This window comes from Plasmodium yoelii, assembly GCF_900002385.2.
Source record: "Plasmodium yoelii strain 17X genome assembly, chromosome: 9".
NCBI classification, from domain to species: domain Eukaryota; phylum Apicomplexa; class Aconoidasida; order Haemosporida; family Plasmodiidae; genus Plasmodium; species Plasmodium yoelii.
The window spans coordinates 1,937,159-1,961,282 of NC_036181.2; the positions used below are offsets into that span (position 1 = coordinate 1,937,159).

Below are 24,124 nucleotides of genomic sequence, written 5' to 3' on the forward strand. Positions count from 1 at the left end.
TATTTAATATTTATTAAGTATGATTTTAAAAACAATCTACACCCAAAGATTTATTTAAGCTTATAAATACGGGTTCAGTGTTAATTGTCGTTTTAAACCTTGGAAATGATGCGTAAAATATATTATAAAATTACACAATAAGGGATACTTACAAATTGAAGTATATGGGAATAAAAATAAAGTTATTTAACGCATTAAAATTATTTTTTAATTTATCTACATTCATTATAAACAATATAAATTTATTTATTGGGCATAGAAAATGGAACAATACAACTTTGTAAATATTATAATTTTAGAAAAGACTATATTATATATTATTAGAAACAAGTATATAATATTTAATATATTTTAAAAAAAGACTATTTATATGCTTTTAAGGATTATAGTAATAATATAATTTATATTTTTTAAATTTATACAGTATTTAAGTTTTAGAAGGGTGATCATTAAAAAATAGGATATAAATATATTCCTTTTCTATGTTCAAACATCCTTTAAATTCATTATAAATGTATATTCATTTTTATAACATAGTTATACAAGATGTTAATAAGAATGCATTTCTTGTATAAAATGCATCATATATATATTTAATAAAAAATGTATTAAACAAACCTCTATTTAAGGTAATTTAGATAATTATCATAAAAAGGAATAAAACGTTTCTTTATTGATAATATTATTATATTATTCTATATTAATTTAATTATTGAAAAACTTATAGTATATTTAACTACAGACAGTTATATATAGGGTTAAAGTATTTGCGTCTCATATTTGGTGCATCGTATATAAAATAACATGATTCTACTCAATTTACAAATATAAAATGAAATCTCATCATAATGGATGCCGATATAGTATATGCATTTTTTAATAATAATAGTTTCCTTTATATTTTTTGATATTGACCATATATAAATATCATCAATATTTTAATAAAATTTTCAATAGTACATGTTTTTATTAATTGTTTTTAAATGTTTTCTTAGTGTCAACAGTTCAAGAATGTAACGGCGAATTTAGAATATGATTCGAGTAATGGAAGCTATAGATTTATAAATAATGAATATTTCAAAGAGTACTGTACTGATGATAGTTGTGATAATGATCTCAAAAAAATTAATGCTGGATGTTTATATTTTTTTGATACATTCTTTAAGGATGATTCTGCGTTTGAAACGGCTGCAAAAGGAAACATCTATGTTATTGAATACATTTTGATATGGTTAAGTTATATGTTAAACCTTACCAAAACTCAAGAAAACAACAGTATAGAACTTTTTTATGATACATACATAAAGGATAATGCTAAATATACTAATAATATGAAATATATTGATGGTTATAAAGGTTATAAGGATCTTATAGATGAAAATAAATATTTTTTAAGTATTGATATGAACAATATATCTAAATTATATGATGCATTTAACATATTATGTGACATATATAATGGGGTTGATACAAACGACTCAAATTGCGAGAAATATTCGGAAAAGGCTGGTCAATTTGTTGAAAAATATAAAAAACATATCATAGATCATGACGTTACTGAAGATAAACCCTATTTCCATGTATTTCTTACTTTATTAAAAGATTATGATAAATTAAAAAAAAAATGTGAAGATTTCCCATCCATTCCATATATAACAAACATAATTTCTGAACATGTTTCTGAAGTTATATCAAGTTCGTCGATAGCAAGCAAATTAATTCCAATTTTATCGATATTAGTTGCAATAGCAATTTTTTTAGGAATTTCTTATAAGGTAAATAATAAGGAATTAAAAAATTATTTTCATTATATATATCCAAATGTTAACAAAAAATCGTGTATTTCTTAATATTTTATATTAGTATTCGTTATTTGGAATTCGGAAACGAGCTCAAAAACAATATTTAAGAGAAAAAATAAAAAATATAAAGAAGAGAATGAATCATTAATATATGATTCTAAGAGAGTGAATATTTCAGGAATAGTAATAATGATTTATATATTTTAAGAAACTGTCTATTGGAAGTAATTTTTATCATAATTTTTATGTTGTTTTATGTTGTGGGTCAGGGTTGTGTCTGCGGAACCAATATTGGGGTTAGGGTTAAGTATTATATTGCATTTAATTTTTAATAATTTGATAATATTTATTAGTTTAAGGAATTGTTTTAAATATTTATAGGAAATAAATTATTAAAATATGTAAGGGATAAGTTGTAATTTTTAATATTTATATTAAGTCTAAATATGTAAGAAAAAATGAGAATAAAGATGAATATGAAAAGGAATGAATAAAATAATATATTTTGGCAAATAAGAATTTGATTTTTTGTTAATATAACTTAATGGTAAATGTGTTTAACTAAGTCTTTTTGTATTTTATTGTTAATTTGGGGTTATTGGTTTATGGGGGAATTTATCGAATATTGGAATCGATATAAAAAGATGATTCCAAAGCATCGATTTGGTCCTAGAAGAAAAGGTTGATTTAAATAATTACAGCATTTAATATGAGAAATTAAGGAGGGAGTGAATTGGAAGAAAATAATTATTATGATTTCCTTCCTCAGTGACAACGGAACAAAATGATAGATGAAGTAAGTGATGTAGGAATGGATTTGAATGGAATAAAAGTATAAAGTGGTATTTGGAGAAAATATATATAGTGAAATAAGTTACGTTAAAGGTATATTTATTTTACACACATTATTTTATGAATTATGTACAAGGTAAATAAAAAGAAAGTTATGAAGTATACAATTTTTAAAACATTTCTTCACTATCAAATATTATATATTTTTACTATTTTTATTTTAGTATTTGCCATTTGGATGGAGAAAGGGATTGAAGAAAAAAAAACATGAAAGAGGTTATAAACTCAACTAATGGAAAAAAATAAAATGCAAATAATTATAAATTCATCTAATCAAAAAAAACAGACTAAAAAATCAATAAATTCCGTTTGTGGAAAAATCTCCATTGTTAAATATGTACCAACTTATGCAAGGCGATCCTGTACCATTTATTAATTTTTTTTTTTTTTTTTTAATTTTTTTTGTTTATAAAGAAATCACAATTCTTTAGAATTATAAATTTAATTAATGTCTTATATTTTTTCTTAAATAACCAAAGCTCAGATGTTTATGATTCTGACTTTAAAATTCAATATAAATATTAAAAATAACAAATAAGTAAATTCGTTTATTATTATAGGTAAATAAACTCATAAGTATCATCAAAAAATATATATGTGTAATATTATAATATAAATATATGTATTTTAATAATCTATATAAAACGATGTTGTTTAATCAATTCATTTTATTTCCATTATAATATTTCTCTAAAATTATAAGAATAAAATAATTAATAATATAATGAATGAATAAAAAAAATATATTTTATAAAATAATTTATTATTGAAAAAATTCATAATAATATTTTTAAAAAATATAAACAGTGACCCTCTACGTCTCTATCATACATTGCAAAATATAATTGTTTTTTATGCATATTCAGTAAAAAAAATATAAAAGTGGATATTTCCTATATTAAAAGTTGTGTTATTGAAATAAAAAATCAATGACATATAATAATGCATTATAAAGATATCAATTTTATATTATTGTTAAAGATCCAATTCGGAATATGTGGTTTTATATTATAAAAAACTGAATCAATGGAGAAAGTATTAAAGGATCATTTAATGTTAAATTTCATTTTATTATTCCATATGAACGCATATTATATTATCATTATTTAATGAACCATCTTTAATAACAAACAACATTGTTTTATCACAGAATTAATAAAGTATATAATTTTTAATAAAATATTTGAATGTATATACATTGATAACTATAATAATAAAATATATAAGGTAAAAATGAACAATTCAGAACATTTAACAAATATTTATATAAATTTAAATATTAAAAGAGTAAATATATCTTATCTTTCTCTTCTTAAAGGGTAATATAACAACCCAATTAAACATATTTTTCTATTATACTTTAAAATTTGCATCAATATTTATTTATATGTTATATATTTAATATTTACTATGTATTATTTTAAAAACAATCTACATATAAAAACATATTTAAGCTTATAAATACGGGTTCAGCGCTAATTGTCGTTTTAACAGTGAAAAAATATGCAAAGTGTATTATAAAATTACTCAATAAAGAATATTTCTAAATTGAAGTATATAGGAATAAAAATAAAGTTATAGAAATCATTAAAATGAATTGTAAATTTATCTACATTCATTAAAAACAATATAAATTTATATAATTTGCATAGAGATATAAGTAACATAACTTAATTTGAAAATACTATAATTTTAATAAAATATGGTATATAGTATTAGAAACAGGTATATAAGAATTTAATATATTATAAAATATTTATTTATATACTTTTAAAAATTATAGTAATAATATATTTATTAATTTTTACATATTTACAGGTTCAGAGACATAAATATATTTATTAAAACATGAGAAACAAATTTGAATTTTTCTATATTGAGACATAAATATAAGGAGATGTACTTTAAACTCATTACAAAATTATTTAAGTTTTTATAATGGATATTATTAATAATCATAAATTTAAGCATAAATAATGTTATACATATGAACAAAATGTATTAAATATCTCCAATTTAAGGAAGTTTAGCTAATTTATATAAATTATTTATTAATTTACTATGATGTTACTATTGTATTATTACTTTACATTATTTTTAAATTAATATAAAAATAAAATGTGGTTAAATACAGATAATTTTTATACAAAGAATCCAATTTTACGTCCCCTAGTTTGATGGAATATATATGAAATTAATATGATGTTAATTTATACTTCAAAAACAAATTTCCAATATGGCGATTAGTAAAGTGGTACATATAATTTCTTGAATAAAAATGTTTGTTATTACAGATTTTTGATATTATATTATCTATAAATTAATAATAAGTTCATTTTAATAGACATCTTTATTTGATTTTTAAAAATTGTTTCTTAGTGTGGAGACTTTGCTACTTTTTGGAAGTTTTTTCCCGATGGTTTAAAAGATTCTATAAATTATAATTTTAGTACTGGATCATTTAAGAAATATTGTCCTAATAATAATTGTGACAGTGATATCGATAAGATTAATGCTGGATGTTTATGGTTAATTAATAACATTTTCAGTACATCTGATTTTTCAGTTGATAATAATACTCTTATGGATGATGCTACATGTATTATGATATGGTTAGGTTATATATTAAACCTAAAACCACCAAATAATATCAACACATTAAAAGATTTTTATTCTAAGCATATAGAAAAAAACACGATGTACACTGACCATAAAATTAATTATCAAGAAAGATATAATAAGGAAGTCATGGATGGAATAAAGGGATATATGGATATTAATATTAGTCATATGCCTAAATTTTATGAATTACTTAAATTATTATGTAATATGAATAGTGATATAAAAAAAAGTAGTAACAATGTTTTACAACATGCTAATAATTTTGTTAATGAATATAAAGAACTCCTTAATGATAATAATAATAATGAAGGCAGCCCATACAATAAAATATTACTTGTTTTATCCAGGTATTATACTAATTTTGGAAAAGGTACTGATTACTATAGTAAAACAACAAATTTCCCTTCATTACCAACAAAAAAAACAACTGGAAATGGTGAGATATCAGATACTAAAGCAACTAAAACAGCTGGAAATGGTGGTATATCAGATCCTAAAGTAACTGAAACAATTGAATCCTCGAGTGAAACAGAACAATCAAATATTGTAAAAATAACTTTTAGTTCTAATACTGAATTATCAGGATCGTCACTAATAAACAAAATAATTATATTTTTATCGATATTTGGTGCAATAGCAGTCTTTTTTGGAATTTCATATAAGGTAAATAATAAGGAATTTACAAATATAATATTTATAAATTATTTTCATTAAATATATGGAAAAGTTAACAACAAAATAATACATTTCTTAACATTTATATTAGTATTCGTTATTTGGATTTCGGAAACGATCTAAAAAACAACAAATAAGAGAAAAACTAAAAAAATAAAGAAGAAAATGGACTATTAATATGTTATTCGAAGAGTAGTGACTATTTCAGGAATAGTAATAATGATTAATATATTTTAAGAAACTATCTATTCCGAAGTAATTTTTGCATAATTTTTATATAGTTTTTATGTTGTGGGACCCACGTTTAGGTTAGGGTTAAGTATTATATTGTATTAATTTTTTATAGTTTGAACACTAATTAAATATATGTACCATTCTGCATTTTTAATATCGAGCTGAAGCCTAAATATGCAACCAAAAAAGGGGTATTGTCATTAATATGAAAAGGGTCACATAACATTTTTTCATAAGTTATAATATATATAATTTAGTGTTCATATCGATTTAATATGATTAAAAAATGTCTATATTGTATATATTAATATAGATATTTATTATATATGAATTCATATTATGATATATCATAATTATTTATTATATAAAAGTTGCTAATATGTGGTTATATTGAATTATGTATAACATAATATGTTTCTTCATTTTATTAAAATTTTATTTAGTAAACTTATTATTTGTATCATTTGTTTTAATTTAAATCATATTTTGATAACCGAACTGTAATAATAGCATTATATATGAGGTTGGGTATTATTATAAGATGATTCATTTGGAACAACTGTCTACATTATAATATAACTTCATGTTAATGAGTATATTTTTATTGTTAATTAAACATATTACCAATATATAATAGGTAGTCATAAAATATAGATGCATAGAGTTTCGATCAAGAATCGACAATGTAACATAATCTATAAAATATTATTATGCTTCTAACATTTTTTGTAATACATAAAAAATTGAACTATATACAATATTTTTTAAGTTTTAATTGTAGTTACTATTCCCTTTTTGTATTTCCTTTACATTTGTATTAAAATTAATTAGTAATATAGAAGCTGTTTTATAAGCTTTAAATTATTTATCATAATGGTATAATAATAGATTAATAACTATTAATTTTTAAATTTTATAACTTTGAGGTATAAATAAATTATATTTTAAAATAATTAAAAAAATAAAATATAAGTATATTAATAAAATTTAATGTTATATTTTGTTCTAATTGTTATAAATAATATGAAAGATATAATAGCGTTATTATTATACGCCTATATATATAATATAACAAAATACTCTACGAATAACTTATATTAAATATTATTTTATTGTGGAAAATTCATATAATTAAATATCAATTTGATCGAAAAGACACATAATAATACATTATAAAGGTATCGGTGTTATATATTTTGTTAAAGATCCAATTAGGGACATGTGATTTTATATTCTAAAAATATGAATCAATAGTGAAATGGTTAAAGACTCAATTCATGTTAAATACCATTTGATTATTCATATTAACTCGTATTATATTATAATTGTTTTTTGTAGAATTAATATAATATAGAATTTTTAATAAATTATTTGAACGATATACATTAACTATAGCAGTAGAATATATAAGATAAAATTATGTATAACATTTAGCGAATATTTATATAAATATATATATATTAAAGAGCTAATATATCTTATCTCTCTCCTATTAAAGGGTAAAACAATGACATAATCAAACATAGTTTTCTATTATACTTAAAAATTAGCATCAATACTTATTTATGTGTTAATATTTAATATCTACTAAGTATGATTTTAAAAACAATATGAACTTAAGGGCTTATTTAAGCTTATAAATACGGGTTCAGTGCTAATTGTCGTTTTAAACCTTGGAAATTATGCGTAAATATATTATAAAATTACTCAATAAGGCATACTTACAAATTGAAGTGTATGGAAATAAAAATAAAGTTATTTAACGCATTAAAATTATTTTTTAATTTATCTACATTCATTAAAAACAATATAAATTTATGTATTGGGGATAGAAAATGGAACAATACAACTTTGTAAATATTATAATTTTAGAAAAGACTATATTATATATTATTAGAAACAAGTATATAGTATTTAATATATTTTTAAAAAAGACTATTTATATGCTTTAAGGATTATAGTAATAATATAATTTTTATTTTTTAGATATATAGTATTTAAGTTTTAAAGGGCAATCATTAAAAAATAGGATATAAATATATTCCTTTTCTATGTTCAAACATACTTTAAATTCATTATAAATGTATATTCATTTTTATAACATAGTTATACAAGATGTTAGTAAGAATGCATTTATTGTATAAAATGCATCATATATATATTTAATCAAAAATGTATTAAACAACCCTCTATTTAAGGTAATTTAGCTAATTATCATAAAAAGGAATAAAACCTTTTTTTAGTAATGATATTATTTTATTATTCTATATTAATTTAATTACAGACAGTTTTATATATATAGGGTTAAAGTATTTGCGTCGCATATTGAGGGCTGTGTATATAAAACAGCATGATTCTACTTAATTTACAAATCAAAAATAAAACCCCATTATAATGAATAAGGAAGTGGTATATCCATTTTTTAATAATAATAATTTCCTTTATATTTTTTGATATTGACCATATATAAATATCATTAAACTTTATTTTAATAAAATTTTCAATAATACACTTTTTATTAATTGTTTTTAAATGATTTCTTAGTGTGAAAAGTTCAAGAATGTAAGGGAATGGTTACCACATGAATTGATTGAAGGAAATAATACAAATATTGATGAAAATTTGAAAAAATATTGTGATAAAGGATTATGTGAAGATTCTTTCGAAAAAATTAATGCTGGATGTTTATATTTGTTTGATGCGTTATTTGGGAGTTCTCAATTGTTTAATTCTGTTGCAAAAGGAAACACCAATATTGTTGATTACATTTTGATATGGTTAAGTTATATGTTAAACCTTACCAAAAATGAAGAAAGTGCCAGTATAGAGCCTTTTTATAAAGCATATATAAATACTGATAAGAAGTATAACAATAAAATAGGTAATGTTACTGCTTATAATAGTTATAAGGATCTTATAGATAAAAAAGAAGATTTTATTAGTATTTATGTTAAAGATATGTCTAAATTTTATGATGCATTTGTATTATTATGTTATATATATATTAAGGTTAATGAAGAAGGCCTAAATTGCTATAGTTTTTCGGAAATAGCTAATGATTTTGCTAAAAAATATGATGAGCTTAATGAAAATTATAATAATGGTAAAGATAGTCCCTATAATCAATTATTATCTACATTATCAAATGATTATTGTAATTTAAAAAATAAATGTAATCAATTTCCAACTCTTCCAACATATTCACGAAGATTCGTAATAAAAAGGACACTAATTCCAATTGCATTTATGCTTGTTGCATTATCAATTTTCTTGGGAATTGAATATAAGGTAAATAATAAATCAATTAAACAATATATTCATCACTGATTAATTTGTGAATATAAATAAATTATACATTTTTTAAAATTTTTATATTAGTATTCGTCACTTGGATTTCGGAAACGATCTCAAAAACAATGTTTAAGAGAAAAAATAAAAAATATAATGAAGAAAATGATTCATTAATATATGATTCGAATATTAATAATGATTAATATATGTTAATAAGTTGTCTATTGGGAAGTAATTTTTGTATAATTTTTATATAGTTTTTATGTTGTGGAACCCATATTCGGGTTAGGGCTAAGTATTATATTGCATTTAATTTTTTACAATTTAAACACTAATTTAATATATGTATCATCCCGTATGTTTAATTTCGAGATGAAGTTAAAAATATGTACTTCCAAAGGAGCATTGCCATTAATATGAAAAAGACTACATCACATTTGTTCATAAGTTACAATATATATTATTGAGTGTTCATGCCGATTTAATATGATTAAAGTAAAATAACTATATTACATATATTAATTCATATTATGATATATTATAATTGCCTATATAAAAGTTAATATTTGGTTATATTGAATTATGCATATCATAATATGTTTCTTTATTTAGTGAAACTTATAAATTGTGCTACAATTAATTTAAATTATACTATGCCAATTGAAATGTAATAATAGCATTATATATGAGATTGGGTATTATTATAATTCGATTCATATTAATGATTATATTTTTAATGTTAATTAAGTACACTACTAATGCATAATAGATAATCATAAAATATAGATTCATAAATATCGATCGAGAATCGACAATACAACATTATCTATAAAATATTATTATGCATCTAAGATTTTTTTAATTTTTAATTGTAGTTACTATTATCTTCTTTGTATTAATAGAAGTTGGTTCATACGATTTAATTTATTTATTATAAAGGTATAACATTATATTAATCACTATTAATTTTAAGCTTTATAATTTTGAAGTATATATAAATTAGAAATATATTATATTATTAGCTAATTAAAAATATATAATTATATTAATAGTATTTAATATCATATTTTGTTATAATAATTATAAATAATATGATATATAGAATAGCGTTATTACTATATATATATGCATATAATTTAGTAAAATATCAATAATTAATATTGAAATATTGTTTTATTGTGGAAACTTCATATAATTAAACATTAATATTATCGAAAAGACACATAATACATTATAAAGGTATCGATTTTATATATTTGTTAAAGACACAAATTGAGCTATGTAGTTTTATATTTTTAAAAAACTGGATGAATAGAGGAAATGGTATAGGCTAAATTAATGCTAAATGTCACTTTATTATTACATGTTAATTCATATTATATTATCACTGTTTAATGAATAATCTTTAATCATAAACAGCATTGTTTTGCCATAGAATTAATAAAATATATAATTTAATAAATTATCTGAATAAATATACATTGATAACTAAACAAATAAAATATATAAGATAAAAATGAACTATGTAAAACATTTAGCAAATATTTATCTAAATATATATATTAAAATGGCAAATATATCTTATCTCTCTCCTCTTAAAGTGAAATATAATAACTTAATTAAACATAGTTTTCTATTATACTTTAAAATATCATCAGTAGGTATATATGTTTAATATTTACTAAGTATTATTTTAAAAATAATCTATATCCAAAGATTTATTTAAGCTTATAAATAGCTTAATAAATAAAGGTTCAGTGCTAATTGTTATTTTAGAGAGTGGAAACTATGCGTAAAAAATATTATAAAATTACCCAATAGAAAATACATCTAAATTGGAATATGTAGGAACAAAAATCAAGTTATTTAACGCATTAAAATTATTTTTTAATTTATCTATATTAAATACAAATAATATAAATTTATGTAATTTGCATAGAAAATGGAGCATGTAGCTAAATTTGAAAATGCTATTATTTTAGAAAAAACTATAATATATATTATAAGAAACAAGTATATAAGTATTTAATATTTTTTTAAAAGTTATTATTTATATTCTTTTAAGGATTAAGTAATAATAGATTTATTAATTTTTTATATTTGTGTAGTATTTGAGTTTTATGACGTTGTTTGTGTTCTATATTAAAGCATGTGTATAAGTATATATTTTTTAAATTCATTATAAAAGTATATTAATTTTTATAATAAAGTTATACCAAATGTTAGTAAGAATAGTATTTTTGTATAAAATGCATCATATATACATATGACAAAGTGTATAAGCAAGCCTCTATTTAAGATAGTTTAGCTAAATGTCATAAAATAAGTATAATATTTTAGTAATACTAATGTATTATTATTTTATATGAAGTTAAAATTAAGAATAATATGTCTAACGAAAGATAACTGCTATGTAAAGAACTTAAGTAAACACAACATATATAAATAACATCACCCCGCATAATCTCCAAATTATAACAGAATTTCATTATAATGAATTCTAAAGTGGTATATATCCTTTTTCTTATATTATTCGTATGTTGTATTACTATAAATTATATTGATTTTAATTTTAGTAATATTTATATTAATACATTTTTTGTTTAATTCGTAAAATATATTCGTAGTGTGATATAATTAATGTGGCGGATAAATATGTTGTTGATGATCCGAACAACCCAGGAGAATATAATTCTACGCAATTGTTAACAGTAGCTTTCTCTAATAATGGCTGTAATAGTGATGACCAAAAACTTAGCTCTGGTTTTATAGCATTGCTAAAATTACTTAATGATAATAATAATGAAAATTTAGAGGGTGATAAACTTGTGGAATATGCTATTTTATGGTTAAGTTATAAACTAAATCAAAAAAAAGAAAATGAAACGACCAAATTAGAAGATTTTTATGATAAAAATATAAAAACAAATAGTTGTTATAATCAGAAAATAAATGCTGATAGTAATAGTAAGATTAAAAAGGATGTTATAGAAAAAAAAATAAAATCGATGAATATTGATATTAAAGATATATCTAATTTTTATGATCCATTTAAATCATTATGTAGCATGTCTAGTGAAATTGATGCAAATGACTACGAATGCAATAAATGTTTAGAAAATGCTGGAGAATTGTTTGAAAAATATGAAAAACTTAAAAATGCTTTAGATATTAATAAAGGAAGTTCTTATTATCAACTATTGTCTAGTTTATCAAATGATTATAAAAAATTTAAAGAGAAATATAATGATAAATGTAAGAATGTCTCACTTGTAGCTTGTCCACGAAGTTCAATAATAAAAAATACAGTAATTGCAATTGCAATTTCAATTGCATTTATATTTGCTTCAGTATCAATTTTCTTGGGTATTGCTTATAAGGTAAATAATAAAGAATTAAAAAATTATTTACATTATATATATGTAAACGTTAACAAAAAAATAATACGCTTCTTAACATTTTATATTAGTATTCGTTATTTGGAATTCGGAAACGATTTCAAAAACAAAAATTAAGAGAAAAATTAAAAAATATAAAGAAAAGAATGAATCATTAATATATGATACGAAGAGTAGTGGATATTTCACGAATAGTAATAATGATTTATATATTTTAAGAAAGTGTCTATTGAGGAGTAATTTTTGCATAATTTTTATATAGTGTTTATGTTGTGGGACCCATATTGGGGGTTAGGGCTAAGTGTTATATCTTTATTTAATTTTTTATAATTCGAACACTAATTAAATATATGTATCATCCCGTATGTTTAATTTTGAGATGAAGTTAAAATTATGTACTCCCAAAGGAGCATTTCCATTAATATGAAAAGGGCTACATCACATTTTTTCATAAAGTATAATATATATAATTGAGTGTTCACATCGATTTTATATGATTAAAATAAAATGTCTATATTGCATATATTAATTCATATTATTCAACATCATAATTGTCTATTATGTAAAATTTATTAATCTTCGATTATATCGAATAATTCATAACGCAATGTTTCTTTATTTGATGGAAATTTTATTTAGTAAAAATTATTATTTGTATCATATTTATTTTAGTTTAAATTATATTACGCCAACATAACTTTAATAATAACATTATATATGAAGTTGGGTATGAATTATAATAAAATTAATTTTGATTATTCATCTATGTTATAATATAACTTCAGGTTAATGAATATATTTTATTGTTAATTAAACATATTACCAATATATAATAGGTAGTTAAAATATAGATTCATAAAATATCGATCGAGGTTCGATAACACAACGATATCTATAAAAGATGTTTTATTCACCTATCATTTTTAATAATATATAATAATTGCACTATATATACAATATTTTTTAAGTTTTAATTGTTTTACTATTCTCTTTTTGTATTTTACATTTGTATTAAAATTAACTAGTATTAATAGAAGTTTTATGCGCTTTAATTTACTTATCATAAAGGCATAATAATAGATTAATCACTATTAATTTTAAACTTTATAGTTTTGAGGTATAACTAAATTATATTTTAAAATAGTTAATATATTTGAATATAAGAATATTAATAAAATTTCATATCATATTTTATTCTAATAATTATAAATAATATGATAGATATAATGCGTTATTATTATATACCTATACATATAAACTAGTAAAATGTTATACCAATAAATAATACTGAAATATGTTAAATTTAGGAAACATATACAATTATATATTAATGCAAAGTATATAGAAAAAGTATGTAATAATTAATTTAATTTGAACTAATAATATTTTTATTAGGTTATTAATATATAAAAACTTTAAATTTATAATTTAAATATATTGTTATTACGAAACAATATGTTCTAAATTATTTAATTTAAAAACTATGAAACAAAGAAAATTACTAATTGATTTAAAGTATTTTTATTAAGCGCATTAATTATTACGTTGCACTATACAGCGATATAGCAGTAACAATAATAATAGTAATAACAATAAATATAGTATTAAATATGAACAAATATATTATGTTTATTTGATACACTACATGGATATAAATTCATTATACATATTCTTAAACATTTGATAATATTATAATATACGTATAAAAGGTCATATGAAATATTACAATTTTGACTTAATATTTTTTAATGTGGTAATATTAGAATTAATACTACCAAGAAAGTTAATATTAATAATTTTATCGTTTTTCATAATCAAAATAAATATAGTTTATTATAAAATATAAAAGCAAACTATATATTTAGAAAATAATTATAAGCCATTTTTAATGAATAATTTTAATATATATACATAATTTAAAGCTTTAATGTTAAAAGAATACAATACATAATTAGCTATATAGAATAGGTAAATCTTATATGGCTACATAATTGTCTTAAAAAAGCATACTTCCCTTATCTCTCCTATCTAAAATGCAAATATATCAACATAAATACACATATTTTTTATTATACTTTATAATTTACATCAATAGTTATTTATATGTTAATAATTAATATCTACTAAGTATTATTTTAAAAATAATATGCATTAAAATATCTATTTAAGCTTATAAATACGGTTTCAGTGCTAATTGTCGTTTTAAACCGTGAGAAAGATGTGCAAAATATATTATAAAATTATATAATAAGGTATATTTCTAAATTTAATTATATAGGAATAAAAATAAAGTTATTGAAAATGTTAAATATAATTGGAATTGATATATATTAAATAAAAATAATATTAAAATTATGTATATGCAATTAAAAAAGGGAACGATGCAACTTAATTCGAAAATAATATCATTTTAGAAAAACTATATTATATATTATAAGAAACAAGTATATAAAAATTTGGTATATTTTAGAAAATTATTATTTATATACTTTTAAGGATTATATCAATAATATAACTTTTTATTTTTTAGATATATACAATATTTAAGTTTTAGAAGAACAATCATTAAAACATAAAATATAAATATATTCCTTTTCTATGTTTAAACATACATTAAATTATTTATAAAAGTATATATATATTTTATAACAGAGTTTTACCAGATGTTAGTAAGAATAGCATTTTTTTTATAAAATGCATCGTATTTATATTTAACTAAAATGTATTAAACAACCCTCTATTTAAGGTAATTTAGATAATTTCCATAAAATATGTATAATATGATTTTAGTAATAGTACTGTGTTATTATCTTATATTAATTTAATTATTGAAAAACTTATAATATATTTAACTACAGACAGTTGTTATATATAGGACCAAAGTATTTGTGTCACATATTGGGGGGAGTGTATATAAAACAGCATTATTTTACTCAATTTACAAATCAAAAATAAAATTCCATTATAATGAATAAAGAAGTGGTATATGCATTTTTGATATTGTATTACATATAAATATCATTAAACTTTATTTTAATCAAATGTTCAATAATATACATATCTAATAAATGTTTTTAAATGTTTTCCTAGTGTGAAAAGTTCGAGAATCTATGGGATAAATTTCCTGATAAATTGGACAGTAGTAATAACTATCAATTTCAAACAGAAAACTTCTTAGATGGTTATTGTGGTAGTAATAGTTGTGATACTGATTTCGAAAAAATTAATGGTGGATGTTTATATCTTTTTAATAAAATATTTGGGACTTCTGAATTGTTTAAGTCTGTTGCAAATAGTAACATCAATATTGTTGAGTACATTATGATATGGTTAACTTATATGTTAAACCTAAAGAATCAAGTAGGAAATAAGACCAATCCAATATTTTTTTATGAAACAACTATAAATAATGATAAGTATAAAAATTCTATACCTGATGTTACAGAGTATAAAAATTATAAGGATCTTATAGATAAAAAAAAATATTTTTTGGATATGGATAAAAAGATTATATCTAATTTTTATGAAGCATTTAAATTATTATGTGAAATGTATAATGAATTTGATGATAAAACATCATATTGCTCAAAGAGTTCGGAAAAAGCTAATAAATTTGTTAAAAAATATGATGAACTTAATAAAGATCATAGTATTACTGGAAACAATTCCTATAATCAACTATTGTCTACTTTATCAAAAGATTATGATAATTTTAAGAATAAATATAATAATACTCAATGTTCCAAATCTTCACCTCTTCCAACGATAGAAAAAACAAAAATTTCTGCACAAAAAACTGTACAAATTTCTGAAGATACATCATCAAGTTCGTCGATAACAACCAGATTATTTACAGTTTTATCGATATTTGGTGCAATAGCATTTTTTTTAGGAATTTCATATAAGGTAAATAATAAGGAATTTAAAAATTATTTTCATTATATATATGCAAACATTAACAAATTATACGTTTTTTAAAATTTTATTAGTATTCATTATTTGGATTTCGGAAACGATTTCAAAAACAAAAATTAAGAGAAAAAATAAAAAATATAAAAAAGAGAATAAATCATTAATATATGATTCGAAGAGAGTGACTATTTCAGGAATAGTAATAATGGTTGATATATTTTAAGAAATTGTCTATTGGGAAGTAATTTTTGCATAATTTTTATATAGTTTTTATGTTAGGGGTCAGGGTTGTGTTTGTGGAATCCACATTCGGGGTTAGGGCTAAGTGTTATATCTTTATTTAATTTTTTATAATTTAAACACTAATTTAATATATGTATCATTCCGTATGTTTAATCAAAAGATGAAGTTAAAAAGTCAAAATATGCAACCAAAAGGGGAATAATCTAACATGAAAGGTATCAATAGCATATTTCCCATAAAATATAATATATACAATTGTGTGTTTATTCCGATTTAATATGATTAAAATAAAATGTCTATATTGCATATATTAATATAGATGTTGGTTATATATGAATTTATATTATGCTTTATCACAATTGCCTATTATATATGCCTTGATAACCCAAAGCTATATGGAATTATGCATATCATAATATGTTTCTTTATTTGATGATAATTTTATTTAGTAAAACTTATATCTTGTATAATATTTATTTAGATTCAAATTATTTTATCCAACTGAACTATAATAATATATATTCATAAAATATCGATCGAGAATCGAGAATACAACGTTATCTATAAAAGGCATTTTATGCATCTAACGTTTTTAATAATCAATAAAAATATGCATATTAATAAAAAAATAAATTATAGATATATGTATACTATCCTTTAAAATAAAAATTATGTATAGTATCATTTTATCCTAATGTTTTAAATTTAAATAATAGAGATATTAATATATACATTAATTTATTTACTATAAAGGTATAATATTAGATTAATCACTATTAACTTTGAACTTTATAGTTTTGAGGTATAAATAAATTATATTTTAAAATAGTTAAAAAATAAAATATATGTATATTAATAAATTTTTTATCATATTTTGTTTTAATAATTATAAATAATATGATAAATAGAATAACGTAATATTATATACCTATACATATAAACTGGTAAAATATTATTCAATAACTAATATTGAAATATTGTTATATTGTGAAACCTTCATATAATTAAACATTAGTATTAATTTTATAGAGAAGGCAAATAATAACCCATTATAAAGGTATCAATTTATATTTTTTGTTAAATATACAATTTGAATTTGTAGTTTTATATTATAAAAATATGAATCAATGATAAAAGGGTTAAAGGTTCAATTCATGTTAAATATCATTTTATTATTCCATATTAACGCATATTAAATTGTCGTTGTTTTACCATAGAATTCATAAAATATAGAATTTTTAATAAATTATTTGAACGATATACATTAACTATAACAGTAGAATATATAAGATAAAATTATGTATAATATTTAGCGAAATATATATATTAAAGAGCTAATATATCTTATCTCTCTCCTATTAAAGTGCAATATAAGAACCTAATTAAACATAGTTTTATATTATACTTTAAAATATCATCAGTAGGTATATATGTTTAATATTTACTAAGCATTATTTTAAAAATAATATGTATTCAAAGACTTATTTAAGCTCATAAGTATGGTTTCAGTGTTAATTGGTGTTTTAAAAAATGGAAAGGATGACAGAATATATTATAAAATTACCCAATAAAGTATATTTCTAAAACGGAATGTGTAAGAATAAAAATAAAGTTATTGGAAATGTTAACTATAATTGGAATGGATATATATTAAATAAAAACAATGTAAATTTAAGTATATGCAATTTATTTTGAAAATACTATAATTTTAATAAAACATGGTATATAGTATTAGAAACAAGTATATACATATTTAATATATTTTAAAAAATAACTATTTACATACTTTAAGGATTATAGTAATAATGGGTTTCTTAATTGTTTCGATTTTTTCAGTATATTAGTTTTGGGGTACTGTTTATTAAACAAAAGATATGACGTTGTTTATTTTCCATATTAAAGCATGTGTATAAGAAGATATATTTCTAATTCGTTACATTGTTGCTTTAATTTTTATAATAATGCTCATATGAGTGTTATTAAGGATAACAATTAATGTAAAATTGTATCTATATACATATGGAAAAACATGTATTAAACATACCCAAACACACGATAATTTATCTAACTACCGTAAAATTATTATATTGTTCCATATTATCTTTAAATTAATATTAAAAATGATAATAAAATATTTAACCATAGAAAATTTTATGCTATGTTCAATTATTTTGTCATTTATTAAGCGTAAAAAATATAAAATAATATGATGTTACATAATCTACATATTATAAACAAAATAAAATTGCAATGGATAAAATCCTGGTATCTACATTTTTTAATAAAATTTGCTTTTCCTTGTATTTGTCGATATTATATAATCTATAAATTTCATTAAATTTTATTTTATAAGAATTTCATTAACATATATTTTTATTATACTTTTATAAATTCTTTCTTAGTGTGAACAGTTTGATACATTGAGAAACTATTTACCCGATGAATTAGAAAAACATGAATCAGTCAATTTTAATCAAAATGAGAATATTAAGTATTACTGCCCTAATGGAGAATCAGGGAAAACAGAATGTAAGACTGATATCGATAAAATTAAGGCTGGATGTTTATGGTTGTTTGAGCAATTGTTTGTGAAAAATAAAAAAAGTAATATCAGTATAGTTGAATACATTATCGTATGGTTAAGTTATAAACTAAATCAAAAGAAGTATGACGAAGCCAAGGATCTAAATGATTTTTACACTAACTGTATAGAAAATAATACGCATTATACTAATTGTAATAATGATAGTGGAAATTGTAGTACCCAATTAAATGAGAATACGGGATATACAAATTATAAGGATATCATAGATAAAAGAAATAACATGTTGAGTACTAATATTAAAAATATGTCTAAAATATATGATGCATTTAAACTATTATGTAACGTGTATACTGAACTTAATGCAGACAACACAATATCTAATAAATCTTTAGAAAATGCTAGTGAATTTGTTAAAAAATATAATGAACTTAATAATGTTTCTGATATTGATGAAGGTAGTCCTTATTATCAAGTATTGTATAGATTATCATATGATTATATTAATTTAAAAGAATATTGTGATAGTAATGACAATGGTTGTAGCAAAATTCCATCCCTTATATCGACAGAAACAGAAGAAAATGGTATGCAAAGTTCTGAAGAGAGTTGTGATGGTACATCAAGCTTCTCGATAGTAAAAAAATTAATTCTAGCTTTATCAATATTCAGTGCAATAACAATCTTTTTGGGAATTTTTTTTAAGGTAAATAATAAGAAATTTAAAAATTATTTTCAGTAAATATATGCAAACGTTAACAAAAAAATAGTACACTTCTTAACATTTTATATTAGTGTTCGTTATTTGTATTACGGAAAAGAGCTCTAAAACAATATTTAAGAGAAAAAATAAAAAATATAAAGAAGAGAATGAATCATTAATATATGATTCGAAGAATAGTACTATTTCAGGAATGTAATAATGATTTATATATTTTAGGAAACTGTCTATTTGAAAATAAGTAATTTTGGGTCCCAATTTTTGCACAATTTTTATATAGTTTTTATGTTGTGGAACCCATATTCGGGTTAGGGCTAAGTATTATATTGCATTTAATTTTTTATAATTTGAACACTAATTAAAATGTACCATTTCTGTATGTTTAATCACAATATGAAGTTCAAAAGTCAAAATATACAACCAAAAGGGGAATAATCTAATATTAAAGGGGCCAATACCATATTTTCCATAAAGTATAATATATACAATATAAATATTGACTATATATGAAGTTGTATTATGGAATATCATAATTGCCTATTATATAAGCCTTGATAACCCATAACTATATTGAATTATGTATATCATAATATGTTTCTTTATTTTATGAAAATTTTATTTAGTAAAACTTATAAGCAGCGTCACTATTATTTTGATTTAAATTATATTACTCCAATTGAACTGTAATAATAGATATTCATAAAATATATATTCATAAATATCGATCGAGAATCGACAACGCAACATTATCTATAAAAGATTGTTATGCTTCTAACATATTTTGAAATTTTAATTGTAGTTGTTATTCTCTTTTTGCATTTTACATTTGTATTAAAATTAGTAATAATAGAAGTTGCTTTATGCGCTTTAGTTTATTTATCATAGGATATAACAATAAGTTCGTTATACAATAAATTTTTAAATTCATGGTTTTGAAGTATATATAATTTGGAAATATATTATATTTAAAATAGTTAAAAAATTAAATATAGTATATTAATAAAATTGAATGTCATATTTTGTTATAATAATTATAAATAATATGATAGATAAAATGCGTAATTATTATGACTATACATATAATTTAGTAAAATATCAATAATTAATATTGAAATATTATTTTATTGTGAAACCTTCATATAATAAACATTAATATTATTGAAAAGACACATAATACATTATAAAGGTATCAATTTTATATATTTGTTAAAGACCCAAATTGAGCTATGTAGTTTTATATTTTTAAAAACTGGATAATAGAGAAAAGGATAAAGTCTCAATTCATGTTAAATGACATTTTATTACTCCATATCAACGCGTATTATATTATTAGTTTTTATTGAATAATAATTTTTTAATTTAAAACAACATTACATTATCATAGAATTAATAAAATATAGATTTTTTAATAAATTATTTGATTGTATATACATTAATAACTATAACAATAAAACATATAAGATAAAAATGAACAATGTAGAACTGTTAGCAAATATTTATCTAAATTTATATATTAAAAAAGAAAATATATCTTATCTCTCTTCTCTTAAAGGTCAATATGACAACCTAATCAAACCTAGTTTTATATTATACTTTAAAATTGCATCAATACTTATTTATATGTTATATAATTAATATTAAAAGAAAGGCATAGTAAATGTTTAATATTTACTATTTATTATTTTAAAAACAATTTACATTTAAATACTTATATAAGATTTTAAATAGCATAATAAGTATGGGTTCATTGCTAATTGTTATTTTAAAGAATGGAAAGGATGGCAAAATATATCATAAAATTACCCAATAAAGTATATTTCTAAAATGAAATATGTAGGAATAAAAATAAAATTATTGAAAATGTTAAATATAATTCGAATGAATATATATTAAATAAAAACAATACAAATTTATGTATATGCAATTAAAAAAGTGAACAATGCAACTTATTTTGTAAATGTTATAATTCTAGAAAAGTCTGTATTATATGTTATAAGAAACAAGCACATAAAAAATTAATCTATCCTATTAAATAACTATTTATATACTTTTAAGGATTATAGTAATAATGGGTTTCTTAATTGTTTCGATTTTTTCAGTATATTAGTTTTGGGGTACCATTTATTAAAACAAAAGATGTGACGTTGTTTATTTTTTAAATTAAAAAATATGTATAAGACGATATATTTTTAATTCCTTAAAATGTTGCTTAATTTTTATAATAATGCTCATATACATGTTATTAAGGAAATCAATTTATGTAAAATTGTATTATATATACATATGATAAAAAATGTATTAAACACCCCGCAAAATAAGGCAATTATCTAACTACAATAAATTATATATTGTTCCATATTATCTTTAAATTAATATTAAAAATGATAATAACAGGATCAATTACAGATATTTTTATATTATAGTTCAATTATTTTGTCATTTATTAAGCGTAAAAAATATAAAATAATATGATGTTACATAATCTACATATTATAAACAAGATAAAATTACAATGGATTATACCATGGTATATAAAAATTTTTAATAAAATTTGCTTTTCCTTATATTTTTCGATGTTATATTACTTATAAATTTTATTAAATTTGATTTTATAACAGTTTCATTAACATATATTTTTATTATACTTTTTTAAAATGTTTTCTTAGTGCATGAGGTTTGATACATTGAGAAAATATTTACCCGATGAATTAAACAAGTCTACAAATTTAGATTTTAAAAGTTTAGGGAATTTTATGAATTATTGCTCTAATGGAGAATCAAAGGGAACAGAATGTAAGACTGAGCTCGATAAGATAAATGCTGCATGTCTATGGTTGTTTGAGCAATTGATTTTGAAAAATAAAAATGATATCAACATGGCTGAATACATTATTATATGGTTAAGTTATATGTTAAACCTAAAAAATGATCAAAAAATCAACAATTTGAATGACTTTTATACTAATTATATAGAAAATAATACGTATTATACTAATTGTGATAATGGTGGTAAAAATTGTAGTGACAAATTACAAAAAACAACAGGATACACAAATTATAAGGAAATCATAGATAAAAAAAAGGAATTGCTGAGTATTAATTTGGGGGATATGTCTAAATTTTATGATGCATTTAAATCATTATGTAACATGTATACTGAACTTCGTGCAGGAGAGTCAAACTGTGAGAAATGTTTAGAAAATGCTAAAGAATTTGTTAAAACATATGATGAATTTAACAAAAATTCTAATATTACTAAAGATAGTCCCTATTATCAAGTATTGTCTACATTATCAAATGATTATCATAATTTTAAAAATTATTGTAGTATGAATAATGTTGATTGTAGCAATATGCCACACCTTTCACCGATAAACATAAAAGAAAATGGTGTACAAAGTTCTGGAAAAATATTTGAACAGAATGGACAGGGTTTTGAGCAAATTTCTGAAGTTCCATCATCAAGTTCGTCGATAACAAGCAAATTAATTCCAGTTTTATCGATAATTGTTGCAATACCAATATTCTTGGGAATTTTTTATAAGGTAAATAATAAGGAATTAAAGAATTATTTTCATTATATATATGCAAACGTTGACAAAAAAATCATACGCTTCTTAATGTTTTATATTAGTATTCGTTATTTGGATTTCGGAAACGATCTCAAAAACAACATTTAAGAGAAAAGCTAAAAAAATAAATAAGAAAATGGATAATTAATATAAGATTTGAAGAGTAATGGCTATCTCAGGAATAGTAATAATGATTGATATATGTTAAGAAATTGTCTAGTTTAAAATAAATATTTTTTTACCATAATTTTTGAACATAA

The 24,124-nt window shown here is 20.4% G+C and overlaps 7 protein-coding genes across 7 annotated transcripts; all 7 read left to right on the forward strand.

Annotated features, from left to right (window-relative positions):
- Positions 1–848: 848 nt before the first annotated feature.
- PY17X_0949601 (PIR protein) lies at positions 849–1,950 on the forward strand (the record flags this gene model as incomplete). The annotated part of the gene is made up of 3 exons (XM_022957040.1): positions 849–863; positions 996–1,775; positions 1,864–1,950. 3 exons carry the CDS (start codon positions 849–851, stop codon positions 1,948–1,950), a joined length of 882 nt encoding a protein of 293 aa, XP_022811050.1.
- Positions 1,951–4,890: 2,940 nt separating this feature from the next.
- PY17X_0949701 (uncharacterized protein) lies at positions 4,891–6,108 on the forward strand (the record flags this gene model as incomplete). The annotated part of the gene is made up of 3 exons (XM_722584.2): positions 4,891–4,908; positions 5,034–5,939; positions 6,043–6,108. 3 exons carry the CDS (start codon positions 4,891–4,893, stop codon positions 6,106–6,108), a joined length of 990 nt encoding a protein of 329 aa, XP_727677.2.
- A 2,471-nt stretch (positions 6,109–8,579) lies between these two features.
- Positions 8,580–9,650, forward strand: PY17X_0949801 (PIR protein; the record flags this gene model as incomplete). Its single annotated transcript, XM_022957026.1, has 3 exons — positions 8,580–8,594; positions 8,730–9,473; positions 9,564–9,650. The coding sequence occupies 3 exons, from the start codon at positions 8,580–8,582 to the stop codon at positions 9,648–9,650; spliced, it is 846 nt and encodes a 281-aa protein (XP_022811049.1).
- A 2,319-nt stretch (positions 9,651–11,969) lies between these two features.
- Positions 11,970–13,032, forward strand: PY17X_0949901 (uncharacterized protein; the record flags this gene model as incomplete). Its single annotated transcript, XM_718948.2, has 3 exons — positions 11,970–11,984; positions 12,104–12,856; positions 12,946–13,032. The coding sequence occupies 3 exons, from the start codon at positions 11,970–11,972 to the stop codon at positions 13,030–13,032; spliced, it is 855 nt and encodes a 284-aa protein (XP_724041.2).
- A 2,809-nt stretch (positions 13,033–15,841) lies between these two features.
- PY17X_0950001 (uncharacterized protein) lies at positions 15,842–16,950 on the forward strand (the record flags this gene model as incomplete). Its single annotated transcript, XM_725865.2, has 3 exons — positions 15,842–15,856; positions 15,965–16,780; positions 16,864–16,950. 3 exons carry the CDS (start codon positions 15,842–15,844, stop codon positions 16,948–16,950), a joined length of 918 nt encoding a protein of 305 aa, XP_730958.2.
- A 2,329-nt stretch (positions 16,951–19,279) lies between these two features.
- Positions 19,280–20,453, forward strand: PY17X_0950101 (PIR protein; the record flags this gene model as incomplete). Its single annotated transcript, XM_022957013.1, has 3 exons — positions 19,280–19,294; positions 19,432–20,277; positions 20,367–20,453. The coding sequence occupies 3 exons, from the start codon at positions 19,280–19,282 to the stop codon at positions 20,451–20,453; spliced, it is 948 nt and encodes a 315-aa protein (XP_022810783.1).
- A 2,351-nt stretch (positions 20,454–22,804) lies between these two features.
- PY17X_0950201 (PIR protein) lies at positions 22,805–23,992 on the forward strand (the record flags this gene model as incomplete). The annotated part of the gene is made up of 3 exons (XM_022955948.1): positions 22,805–22,819; positions 22,959–23,837; positions 23,927–23,992. 3 exons carry the CDS (start codon positions 22,805–22,807, stop codon positions 23,990–23,992), a joined length of 960 nt encoding a protein of 319 aa, XP_022810678.1.
- Positions 23,993–24,124: the final 132 nt, after the last annotated feature.